General features: G+C 41.5%; 1 protein-coding gene across 6 annotated transcripts in view; it reads left to right on the plus strand.

Moving 5' to 3' along the window:
- LOC120301243 (testican-1-like) overlaps positions 1-13,632 on the plus strand; it is a 400,730-nt gene that overhangs the window by 367,257 nt on the left and 19,841 nt on the right. For all 6 annotated transcript variants that reach the window (XM_039328200.1, XM_039328197.1, XM_039328201.1 and 3 more), the window contains one exon: positions 13,164-13,278. In XM_039328200.1, coding sequence (XP_039184134.1) covers positions 13,164-13,278 — 115 coding nt within the window. The remainder of the gene's footprint in view (positions 1-13,163; positions 13,279-13,632) is intronic.

A 13,632-nucleotide genomic window follows, 5' to 3' on the forward strand; every position in this document is an offset into this window, starting at 1 on the left:
TTTCCCATAGATTTTCCTATTTTTCTAATTCTATATTATATCCAAAATTTTTCGCCCATGTTATCATTGTTTCTTTAACTTGTTCGCTTTCCATTTTCAAAGTTAATAGAAAATTATACATTTTCTTAATTAGTTTCTCATCAGAAGTTAACAATGTCTTATCAAACACAATTTGTTCCTTATAAAATCCATACTGTTTAACATCTTTATCATATCTAGCCTGCATTTGTAAATGTGCCCACCATGATAGATTGATACTCTGATTTTCCATATCTTGTTTAGATTTTAAATTCGCTTCAGAGTTTAGAATATCTCTATATGTCCAATTTTTTTCAAAGTTCACTAAATTTGAGTGTACAAATGCTTCCATTGTTGACAAACACCCTGGAATTTTCAAATATATTGTAGATTTTAATTTTTCCCATGTTGTTAATAATGCATTTCTTATATAATGATTTTGGAAATATTTATGAACTTTGTTTTTGCCATACCATAAAAAGTGTACCACCCCAATTGTAAATCATGCCCCTCCAGATATAACAGCCTTTTATTTTTAAGAGTTATCCATTCTTTTACCCATGTTAATACAGATGCTTGATAATATAAAACCCACTCAGGTAGACAAAATCCTCCATTTTCCTTGGCATCTTATAACATTTTCATCTTAATTTTAGTTTTCTTTCCTTGTCAAATAAATTTCAAAATTAGTGAATTTAAGTCTTCAAAGAATTTTTTCTCAAATTTTATAGGTATTGTTTGAAATAAGAATAAGATTTTCAATAGTATGTTCATTTTCACTGTAGCAATTCTTCCTAGTATTGACAATTGCAAGTTTTTCCATTTTTCTAGATCCAGTTTTATTTGATTCAATAGTTTTGTGTAATTATCTTCTTTTATCGTTGAACATCTTGCTGTTAAATGTATTCCCAGATATTTGACCTTTTTAACTATCTGCAATTCTGTTTTTTCCGACATTTGCTTTTTTTTAACTATTACTTTGGTTTTTTTTCTCTCCTGCCATTTCTCCATATTGTTCTATCTTTCCCAATAGTTTAGGAATCATCTCCAAAGGTTCTTCTAAAATAAATACCAAATCATCAGCAAATGTTTGTAATTTATATGTTTTGCCTTTTATTTCTAGCCCTTTAATTTCTATATCTTGTCTAATATTTCTATGTAAAACTTCCAGAGTAAAAATAAATAATAATTACCCACCTGGAAGGGCCTGTGATCAGCCCTTCTCTTGTTGGCCTGTGCTTTCACTGCCGCTTCGGCCTTCACTAAGGCATCCCTCACTGTTCCCCACAACCCTGCTACCTGAGTCATCCACGTTAATGGGGTATATGGTATGGTGGCTCCCTGCGGCCACTCAGGGATGGGAACAAACTCCACCCCATGCACCACCCGGAATGGAGCAAACCCTGTGCTGCTGTGCACTGTGTTGTTATATGCCACTTCAGCAAACGGCAGTAGATCCACCCAGTCCATTTGCTGATAACTGATGTAACTCCGGAGATAGCATTCCACCATGGCGTTTGCGCGTTCCACTGCTCTGTTGGTGCTGGGGTGATATGCTGAGCTGAGGCCCTGGGATGACCCTATTAGGTGGAGGAAGTCATGCCAAAAATGTGCCGTAAACTACACCCCCCCCCGGTCTGAGATTACACGTCGAGGCACCCCATGTAGACGGTAGATGTGTTGAACAAAAAGCCTAGCCAACCGTCAGGCCGATGGCAACCCCTTGCAGGGGACGAAATGGGCCTGTTTGGAGAAGAGGTCGATGACAGTCCAAATAACGTTGTGGCCACGGCTCTCCGGTAACTCAACCACAAAGTCCATGGCGATCTCCTCCCATGGTCGGGTTAGGTCGGCCAGCTTTTGTAACAACCCCAAGGGTTTCCCTACACGGGGCTTCATGGTGGCACAAATGTGGCAGTCCTTTACATACACCTCCACGTCCGGTTTCACCCGGGGCCACCAAAATTGATGCCGTACCAGGTGCAATGTCTTCAAAAATCCGATATGTCTGGCTTGCTTGGTGTTGTGGTATCGTCGGAGGACTGTTTGTCGCAATACCTCTGGAACATACAATGTGTCTCCCTTCCAAGCCACCCCCTCTCTCCATGTTAACAGTCTCGGATGGTCTCACAGCCATGCATCACCGAGCACTGCTGCCTGTAGCTCCGGGAGCATTCCACTTGTCATCGTATGTGGGACCGATCAAGCTACTCCTTGGCTATATGGAGGCATGATCGCCTGCACCACCTCCTCCATCTTACTGTGGTACTGAGGCATGCGCGACAGCGTGTCAGTGAGAAAGTTTTTGCCCCCTGGTACATACTTTAGGGTGAATCAAAATCGGGCGAAGTACTGGGCCCACCTGACGTGTTTGGGTGACAAGCGTTGTTGTGTTTGCAACGCTTCGTGGTTCTTATGGTCTGTCCATACCTCAAACGGTATTGTAGCCCCTTCCAGTAAATGCCTCCATGTTGCAAGCGCCCATCGTATGGCAAACGCCTCCTCCTAAATAGCCCATTCCCTTTCAGTAGCTGTGAATTTGCGGGATGTGTAGGCACAGGGTTGTAATGCTCCCTGGCCGTTCCGTTGTAGGAGCACCGCTCTGACGGCAACATCACTGGCATCGGCCTGCACCACAAATGGAGCATCAGGATCTTGGTGGAGCAACACTGGGTTTTTAGCAAAAAGGGCTTTCAGGTCCTCAAACGCCCTCTGACAGGCCATGGTCCAACCCAACATTTGGCCAGGCCATGGTTTGCTTGTCATGTGCTTAATCCGCAACAACTCAGTCAAGGGATGGGCAATGGTGGCGAAGGAGGGGATGAACTGTCTGTAGAAATTGGCGAACCCCAGGAAGTTTTGCAGCTGGCGACATGTCCTGGGGGCCTGCCATTCTAACACTGCCTTCACCTTGTGAGGATCCATCTCTATACCATCCCCTGAGATCCTGTACCCTAGATAGTCTAGACAGTCCTGATGAAATTCACATTTTGATAGTTTCACGTACAGGTTGGCGTTGAGTAGTTTCTGTAGCACCTACCGGACTAGGTGGATGTGCTCCTCTAGGGTCGTGGTGTAGATTAGAATATGGTCTAGATAGACTAGTGCCCCACGGTAGAGATGCTCATGCAATACCAGGTTAATCAATTGCATTGATTAACCTGGTACCATGGGGGCCCCTTGTAAGCTGAACAGCATTACCTAAATTGGTAACTGCCGAGTGGACAGTTGAATGCTGTTTTCCACTCGTCTCCTTGCCGTATATGAACTCTGTAGTACGCCTTCTGAAGATCTAATTTAGTAAACACCCGCCCCTTGCCCAACTGGGCCAGTAGGTCTTTCATTAGCGGGAGGGGATATAGGTGCTCCACACAGACCGCATTGAGGCCCCGGAAGTCCACACACAGGCGAAGCGACCCATCCTTCTTCTCCTCGAACAGGACCAGGGCAGCGATCCAGGAATGGGCTGGTTGGATGAACCCCCTAGCCAGATTCTGATTGATATAACGCCGTAGCTCCCCCATCTCCTTGGGTGCCATGGCATACATCCGGGGCTTCAGTAATTGGCTCCCGGTACGATTTCAATCACATAATCAGTCAAACGGTGGGGTGGTAACTGGTTACATCCCTCTCACTGAATACATCGGCCAGGTCGCTATATACAGCCGGGAAAGGGTCCTCCTCCCTCTCCCCTTGTGGCTGGGTTGTGGTCGCATACCTGTGGACCTGCTCCCTGGGGTCCGGGCTAGGTGGTTGGGGTCCAACACCAAGGCGTAGCTTATGGTAACCCCCACTCCCACCAAATGGTAGGGCCCCACTTATCCAACCAGGCCAGGCCCAGGATGACAGCCTCGGTCATGGGACAACAATGAACCTGAGGACCTCCCAATGGAAACCCAGCTCCAAGCGAACAGGTTCCATGACGACAGTGGCTGTCCCCCCAAAAGAGACCCATCCACTTGCTCAAAGCGGACAGGGTGGGCCAACCATTGCAGCTTAATGCCACCCTCTACCGCTACTGCTCTGCTCATCAAACACCAGGTACAACCAGTGTCTATAAGGGCCCGATATTCCCTCCACATCCTGGTCTGAGGACTCGTCAAGGCTATATGAAGGACAAAGGGGTTCACGGGCTCACTCACCATTGGGTCGTTTGCTGCATCGTCCTCATTATCAGCAGCGGCTAGTTGATATCTTGCCACTGCTGTGGCGTCCTCCTCCACTGGAAGCACCCGCTGGATCGCTGGGGTTGCGGGCTGTTTCACTACTCTCAGCTTCTCGGGGGTCTTTTTTGGACTTGGAGCAACTCTTCCGGTTGCTGCGGGGCTCCGTGGACTAGGGGCTGGACAGTCCACTGCCTGATTGCCTGGCTGGTTACACTGGAAACAGCGAAACGAGGCCCTGCTAGGAGGGCCAGGAGGCCTTGACGGGCTGGCCAGCAGGCCCTGTCCATTCTCCCATGGCCTCCCCAGTGGCCGTCGGGGTCAACCTGTATCTTCTCCTCCTTTATGGAACTCCCTGAGCCCTGTGTCCAGATCCACCACCATCCTAAACCACTTCCAAAGCCGCTTTGACACTCCCCTATATACGCAGGCCTGGCATAGCTCTCAGTTGAGGCCTGCCCGGAAATGGTGGACCAACAACCGTTCCGGCCAAGAAGAGCACAATCGACTTGCCAACTGCCAGAAGTCCCAAATGTACTCTGCCGTGGGCCTGCCTCATTGTTTTAGCGTCAGGACCTCTGCCTCAGCCCGCTGGAGCCGTGATGTGTCTTCAAACTGAGTATGCAGGGCTTCTAGGAACAGGCCCACGTCGACCAACTCCCGGGCATGGTCACTCTAGAGGTCGGCAGCCCATGGCGCTGCCTCCCCCTGTAGTCCTGCCGTAACCGCCATTACTATCGCCCATTGGGATGGGTACAGATGGGCATATCGGTCCAAGTGACTGATCATGTGACTTAAGAACATAGCTAGCCGATCCGGGTTCCCATCAAAAGATATAGGTATGGGTGTGAACCCCATGCCATCCCTGGACCCCACGGGGCCATGGGCTGACCCACACCACGGACAGTGTCAGCCGGGGTTGGCAAACTCTGGGTTCCGGTCCCCTGTAGCCCTGGTGGTGTTGCGTGGATGACGCACCGGGTACAGGCCCTCTGGCGATCGGAGCGCTCAGGGCACAACTGTAGCCTCAGACTGCTCAGCCAGAACCAGGCTGACTTGGGGTGCCTTGAAGATACGTCCACCTGTTGCCACAAGGCCGTCTCCCATGTAGCCACACGGCTATGCCACAAAGAAGCTCCTTGGTACCCAGCCTCGCCGAACAGGTCCCGTAACACATCCATTGTATACTGACCAGTGGCAGTGGAGTAACTCCACTCCTCCTCATCATTCCCTGTCACACGCCTCTCCCTCCATTCCATGAGGGAAGGCCTGGCACTCGGTGTGCGTACCTGTCCTGCATCCATGTTAGCCAACGCAGGACTTTGCCACCACTCTCCCATCGTTCCAGGAGCTGTGGTCTCCTGGGACTCACCCAAAAGGAGGTGGGCCATGTCACCTTTGACCTGACCACCAGCTGCACCTCTTGGGACTCTGAGGCAGGTGCAGGACCCGTTGCTCCGGCCGGAGCTACTTCCTCTGTCTCCCGAGGAGCCTCCTGTTTGCCCTCCACCATTCCTTCAAAATAAGGGTAAGGGCTAAGGAGCAAAAGAATAGGAGTGCTGACTTACTGTCACCATTGTCCATCGTTGTCCAAAGTAACACAGTCAAGGAACAAGGTGCTAGCAAGGTTATTCCTCAGCAAACGAAAAGTCAGCACTGGGAGTGGTTTGCTCCCAGTGCTTTACATAACTGTGCCATGCCCCAAAGCCCCACCCCCAGCAGCAAACCAGCATCCATCCAAAAGACATACCCCCCCGGTCCGCTCCCGTCCTTCCCTTGGCCTAGCCACGCCCTGCTTGCCCTCCGTCCAGCTGCTCAGACCAGAACCTCCCACCGGCTCCATGATGGTCATGCCCTCGGCTGTTCCCTCTGGACCTCCGCAGGCCTTCCCAGCTGTCAGCAGCCTCTTCTCACCCACTCCGGCAGTTCCTGGCAGTGAGCGGCGGCTTCCCCCAACACTCAGCTGCTGTGCTGATGGCTGTAGTCTCCTCCCACTACCTGCAGTGCCTGTCGGCACCCAGCTGCCTCCTGACGCTCAGCTGCAATGGCTGACGTCGGGCCATTCCCCCCCCCATCCACAGGCAGGGCTCTGTGGCTGGCCTGGAGAAAGTAGGTGTCCGGCGAGGAAATGGAGGAGAAGGGGGAGGGCTGTTTCCGATGTCCAGCTGGCTCGTTCTGGCAGCTGGCTCGGCTTCGGGGACTGGCTGGTGTCAGAGCGGCGTCTGGCTGCTGCGGCCTGTGCTCCGGTTCACCCACCCATCCACCCACCCCCCGCCAGTGAATGGCAAGCCCTGTGTGGCTTGATAGGAGATAATGGGCATCCTTGCCTTGTACCTTTTATTATCTCAAAGTTTTCAGTATAGTCTCCATTCACAATCATCTTCGCTATTTGTTTATTATGTATTGTTTTTATCATGTTTGTAAAGTTCTGTCCAAAGTCCATTATTTGTAATTGCTGAATCATAAATTGCCAGGAAACATTGTCAAATGCCTTTTGGGCATCTAGAAATATTACTCCGAGTTGTTTCGCTGGATGTAATTCATAATATTCTAATACATCCATTATCACTCTTAAGTTATTTTTAATTTGTCTCTTTGGCAAAAAGCCATTTTGGTCTGAATGTATAAATTCAGTTAAATAACTTTTAGGTCTCTCTGCCATTATTGAAGTAAAATTTTTATAATCCACATTCAGTAACGATATCAGTCTATAATTTTTTATCTGTGTCATATCTGAGTCTTCTTTTGATATTAAGGTAATATTTGCTTCTATCCATGTGTTTGGGAGTTTAACCTCCAACAAAAGTTCATTGCAAACGTCTTTCAGCGGTTCACTTAGTATATCTTGTAAAGCTTTATATAAGTCCACCAGTAGTCCATCTGGCCCTGGTGTTTTCTCGTTTTTTGTCTTCTTATGGCCTCTGTTATTTCCATCGTTGTTATTTTTTTCTCTGACATAATCTTACAGGTTTCTGGAATTTTTGGAGGGCTATTTTTTTCCAAATATTGGATCATTCTCTCTCTTGAAATTTCTTCTTTGTCATACAGTTTCTTGTAATATTTAATTATCTTTTTTATTTCTTCATTTTTAAATTGTAGGCAACCTTTTTCATCTACTAAATTATTTATCATTTTCTTCTTCTGTTTTTTAAGTTTATAAGCTAACCATCTACCTTGTTTATTTGCATTTTCAAAAAAAAATGTTTTGCCCTTTTTATTTGCTGTGCCAATTTTTCTGAATCCAATAGATTTAGTTTGTGTTTTATTGTTTCCATTTCTCTTTTCAGAATCTTCTTTTGCAGATTCATTTGCAGTTCTAATTCTAGTTTTCCAAATTTTTCTTTTAATAGTACATACTGCTGTCTTTTCTGTTTGTTTGTTTTTTGCCATTTATGTTATAGCTATATCTCTAAAGTTTGCTTTGGCTGTATCCCATACATTTTGTAATGTTATATCTTCTTTTTTATTTTATTTTATTTTTTTGAAGAAAAACTCCATTTCTTTTTTTTCTAGTTCTATAAATTCTCTTTCTTTTAATATAGATTGGTTCAAAGTCCATCTTGATTTTTTTTTTGTATTCTTCTCCACATCACTTTTAAAGGGTTATGGTCTGCCCATATACCTGGTCCTATCTCAATTTTCTGCATATTTATCCTCAGTTCAGATGTCATCCAGATCATATTGATTCTAGAACAGGATTTTTGACTGCTTGAATAAAATGTATATTGTAATTTTCCTGGATTAATTTCCCTCCAAACATCTTGTACTCCAATTTCTTAAAATTTATTAAATTTAATAAATTTATTAAAAAAAGGTCTTAGATAATCTTCTTCCAGTTTTTCCTGTTTTACTACTTTTATAGTCTAATGTCCCATCCACTATCACATTAAAGTCTCCTACTAAATATTTTGGTATTCCATTTCTATTATTTTTCTATGGAGGTTTTGATAGAATTCTTCCTGGTTATTATTTGGTTCATAGATTACTATTAACAATGTTTGTTCTTGATGTAAGTATATTTCTACCATCACAGTTCTTCCTTCTTCATCTGAATAAATCATTTTAGAATCTATTGCCTCTTTAATATATACAGCAAACACCTCTTTTTTCTGTTGTGCTGATGCATGATAAAGTTTCCCAATTTTGGGGTATTCCAACAGCTTATAATGTTGTTTTTTTATATGTGTCTCTTGCAAACAAATTATATCTATATTTAATTTCTGTAATTTTCTAAAAAAATTTGTTTCTTTTTGATGGGTAGTTTAGTCCATTTATATTCACTGAAAAAAATCCGTTTTCTTTCCCCATTTCAGTTATTTATATTTAGATCTAGTCAATTTCGTGATCTTCTGTTCTCTGGCAATTCCTTCACTCTCTTGATCAAATTTCTCTTTCTGTTTTCCTGTTTGTATCATTGCTTCTTCTATTTGTTTCTGATCTTTTCTCTCCTTTTGTCGATGTTGCACTCCTTCATTTAAAAATGCTCAGTTTTTTTCATCAAAATATTTTGCTTTCCAAACTGAATCCAATCAGTATCTTGTATTATTCCAGTTGATTAAAATCCCTTCTGGCGTTAACCATCTGAAATTTATGCCTTTTGCGATAGCTTTGTAGTTAAAAAATGATATTGTCTTCGAGTATCTCTTACTCTCTCTGCTTTAAGACCACAATTTTTACACTATTTTTGTAGTGTAATGGCTCATCTCTAACTTTTCTCAGTATTTCATCTCTTGTTGTTTTCTTTATAAATCTCACATGGACTTCTCTGGATAGTTTGTATTTGCTTGCATAGCTTGAATTCATTCGAAATATTTCATCTCTCTCCATTTGCATCTCTGCTCTGTCTGCTTTCAAAGCCTCTGCCAGGAGATCAATAATCACAACTGCTATGTTTTCTTCTCTATCTTCAGAAATATTTTGAAATATTCCTTTTAGAGGGTTTCTTCAGTCTGTCTGGACCGACCGTTGTCTGGTCCGGACTCCTGAGGCATCTCTCCTTCTTTGTTGCCCCTCCAGGGCAACTTTCTGACCCCTTGGGGTCGCTGGGCAGAACAAAATCGGGCTAAGAATCCGGAGCCCTGGCTTCTTCCACCCATCTCGTCGAACACCAAACCGGAAGTCCCCATAATTTCTTTCTCTGGATATATTTCTGCTTTCTATAGTTGTCATCTCTTAAAAAGTAATGATGTTTTCCTCTTATCTGATCAATAAAAAAATATATTTTGAAATAAGGGATAACTGTTTGGATATTTTTCTCTCTAACCTTTTTTCTCCTAATCATTTAGAGATTCAGGCATTCCTTGGAGAAGAAGATTTTGTTGATTTGTATCGAAACATTGTCTGCTAACATCCTATGGGCTTATCATTATAAATCTTCTTGTTATGGTGTTAACGCTTTCAATGTGGTTTGGTGCTTTTTATAGAAAACATCACCATAGAAAATAAGACAGCTAGCTTTTTAAAAAGCTGCAGATTTTTTTTAAAAACCACTTTTTTTAAATATACTCACAAGGGCGAATATTTTTTTAAAAAAAACTAGTGCTGTTTCACTTATTTGTTACCTGCTATTTCAAACCAAGAAGATTTAAAAATGAATTTAACATGAGTTAAAACATGAGTTAAAACAACCTTAAACATATAGGTTTTGATGCTTCTCTTACTGAATTTCTTGATCCCAGAGTTTTAGTTGATACCCTTCTACTTTATTTCTGTAATAGTTTCATCAATTTTAACTGTCTTATGTCCAGATTTCTTGATTATTTTTGTGGCGTAATGACCGGCAAATAGGGTGAATAAATTAGTCTCAGCAATTTATGTGCTCTTGGTTCCTTATTGTTATCAATGAAGCTGAATTTACCTTTTTGCAAAGGAAAACTTCATGTCAGTCAACTTCATGTCATTTCTTGAAAGGAGAAACCCATACAACTAGAATTATCCTTATTAATAACTGATCTAATGAACAGCAGAATTCTCTGGCTGAATATGAATCACCGTTAATAATATTAATTGACATTAAATCTGCCAGTAGTGGTGGCCAAGACCACCTAAATGACATTCAGCATTTACTGTATAATATGTGTTTAGCCATTTGGGAAATGTGTGTGTTACATTTGTTTTCTAGAGTGGGTATTATTTGCCTCTCTGAAGAAGATTTTACAGCTGATTAGGCTAGAATTACCAATTCTATAGATACAGTAACTAAATGTTGATTGACACATTAGATCATTATTAATTATTGTGTAAATGAATACACATTAAAAAAGCTCCTGTCTCGGTTCATATTTATACTTTAGGCTACCAGCACTTAACCATCTAGGAAAACTATACACATTAGGAAAGCTGCCGCAATAAAGGAAATTTACCACATCTTTACAAAATAATTGAGTACACTCATTAGGTAGGAGGAATTTTTGTTACTTCTAAGAGCCACTGAAAAGACGGCAGAAATGAGCTCCTGGTAATGCTGACAATATGGGCAAGCGGCTGGGATGACTTGCTTTGTGGCCTATATACGGTCCCAATGCTGCTTCCAGGGAAAATGACTTTGGAACTTGATTTCAGTAAGACACTATTAGCTTTAAAATGATGTGTTTCTATATTCTGAACTCTAGTGGTTGGTGTTCAAACTATTAAAATCTAATGTGTAGTATTTGCTTACAGCCTGTTCAGTGGATATATCCATGGAGAATTAAAACAATGAGATAATACTGGTGACCCCACATTCACTTTCCACACAATTATCTGACTTTGTTATAGAACTTTAAATTTGGTTGAGAATTGGCTTGCACTGAATTAGTACTCTGAAAATAGACATAAATCAAGCTAGAATCCTAACCTTTTTTTTGTGTTTATTGGCTAAACAAGATGTTCTAATAGAATAAGTGCTGGAAATGTCTACCTCATGGCTGAATTCTCACTCCTGGTGACAAAGCTGTGAGGTAGCTTGGGTAGGAAGTTTGTTTGAAACTGCAGCTCGTGGTGGCGTAATCTCCTTTGAAAACTTTTTCTTCCTCCAGGGATGTTTTTTATAAAGCTGCCACTAGCCATTCCACGCAAAAAGGAACATTTAGAATTAACTCTGTATATTTTACTATCTGAAGCCATGACTGTAGAATAAGCAAATCCAGACAATTTTAAAACTACAGAGCCAGTGGTTTTCTACAGGAGCTTACTGGCACATCAAAGAGACTGTAATTCAAGATACTATTTGATGTCTACTGTGGACCCAATCTGCTTCAATTAAAAAGACTTCAACAGATATTTTAACAAAACAATATATGCAATTTTAATAGGAACAACAAGAACAGGAAAAGATCATACCAAATCAAAAAGACAAATCATAGCATTATCAGAATATCTGTCAGCCATTATCATTTTATAATTTGAATTATCGTCCACTTTTGACTGAAATCCTAGTACCCAGAATGCCACATTTCGCATATGGGATTTACATGTGGTTCTTACACGTGTATAGAAAAAGTACATAGCATCAAATGCCCTATGAATTTATCCACAAGCAGATAGCAGGCTGTATCCACAAATATTCTAAAACTGAAGAACGGAATAGCATCTGGAGTTTGCAGTCCGCAGAGTCCTCTAAAGTCCAGAAAGCACCTGAAGATAATATCAATGTGACAGAATGTTGTCAAGAATAAATGGTCTCCTACTACCAGATTAAAGCCTGGAGAGGTGAATTCATTTACAAAAATACACACAAGCAGCAGCAAGCTACTTCTGACATTTTCAAAGTAGGAGGCATTAATCTTACAGCAACATTCTGCTTCATTCACTCTGCTTTTTTATTGTAGTAGAATAGAAAGCAAAAACATAATTTTGCAAAACACATGGTGCTTCACTGGTTTAATGATTGATTTATCTCATGTAGTTACCTTGCTTTGGTTCCCACACAACAGTTGTAAGCATGGCTTCAGTACTATCCATAAGATATAGAATCTTGTTTAGGAATTCAGATAGACATGCTTTAAAATGACTAAATTATTCATTTTCACAGATAGTTTTCTAACCTATGCTTTTCCTCTAAAACTGGCTAATTTATGTCATTTGTTGTGGGGGGTATTAATACAAAGCTTGTAAGAAGTTTTTATATAAGGAAGAAGATTAAAACCAATAGCTGTGGGGTTCATGCAGTCATGCAAGGTGAGCAGGTCCTTAAGAGTCCTTTCAAAACTTGTTGATGGACTGTGATTTCTAAATGTTTAAGAAAAGACTAATTAAATCTAGCTAATTGTGATTCATTCAATTCAGATTTATTTCAAGTTTTTACTAAATAAGTATGTGTATTCTATTCTTTGCTACGTTTTGGATTGTGAATCTGAATAGCCTCTTAAAACCAAACTTAGTGATTTACATATTCATTTACTTACTTAAAACATTTATATAGTGCTCCAACTCAACCAAGGTGACAGAGTCTAATGAAAAGAATATAAAATTATAATGCATATACTTACAAACAATATTAACAAAAGTAGACGATGACTTAAACAGCAGTACCACCATCATCCAGTCAGGATACCAAGCATCATGTCTTAGGGAAAGAGCCAGGTCTTGACAGCCTTTATATGTCAAGAGGAAGGTTGTTCTATAAGAGAGAAGGCATGCACCCTGGTTCCCACAAGATGAAATCTTTCAGTGGAAGGGACCTGGAGTAAACCTTTTCTATCAGAGCATGTGGGGAGGGCAGATGCTCAGATACTTTCAAGTAACCAAACTCTATGCCATGCAGGGCTTAGAGAAAATAATAGTACCTTGAACTGCACTCAGATGCAATTGGGAGCCAATGGCACTCTCAGAGTATTGGTGTTACACAGACACAGCAAGAAGCACCAATAAGCAGAGCAAGTAAGTTGAAATTCAGACCACAAAAACTTACTCTCATGATTCTGTTCTGATGACAATGTTTATTTTCATATCTGTGTCCAATTTTGCATCAAATAAATTGTGTTTGTTTTGTTGTGTTTACAGTGCAAGTTGGAGTTTCATGCCTGCACATCTGGCAAAAACATTGTGGCTCGATGTGAAGGGCCTTGCCCATGCCTTCCAGGACAAGAGAGTCCAAAACACCGGACTGAGAAAGCTGGTGAGTTTATTTGTTCAATTAAGTATCCGGTTTCTCATTTCTTTTTTTCTTTTTCTTTTTTTAATTTTTTTCTACAGTTGTATTAGTTTATGATATAACATACAAAAAATATACAAAAACAAATAATAAGAAAAATAGGGAAGGGAAAGTGAGGAAAAGGAGGAGAGAAAGAAAGAAAAGGCATTGACTTCTAATTCCCTTGGGCACAGTAGAATAAGACATTAACATCATACCTCAACTTTTTACTTTTACATAATAGTTTAAACTAGCCATTTCTAGTTATATACATATTTAATCGGTAAAGCCCAAAATCAAATTTCATTTCTTTTCCACTTCAAGCACAAAGTCTTAGTA

This window comes from Crotalus tigris, unplaced genomic scaffold (assembly GCF_016545835.1).
Source record: "Crotalus tigris isolate CLP2741 ecotype Arizona unplaced genomic scaffold, ASM1654583v1 scf7180000024373.493273, whole genome shotgun sequence".
Lineage (NCBI taxonomy): Eukaryota > Metazoa > Chordata > Lepidosauria > Squamata > Viperidae > Crotalus > Crotalus tigris.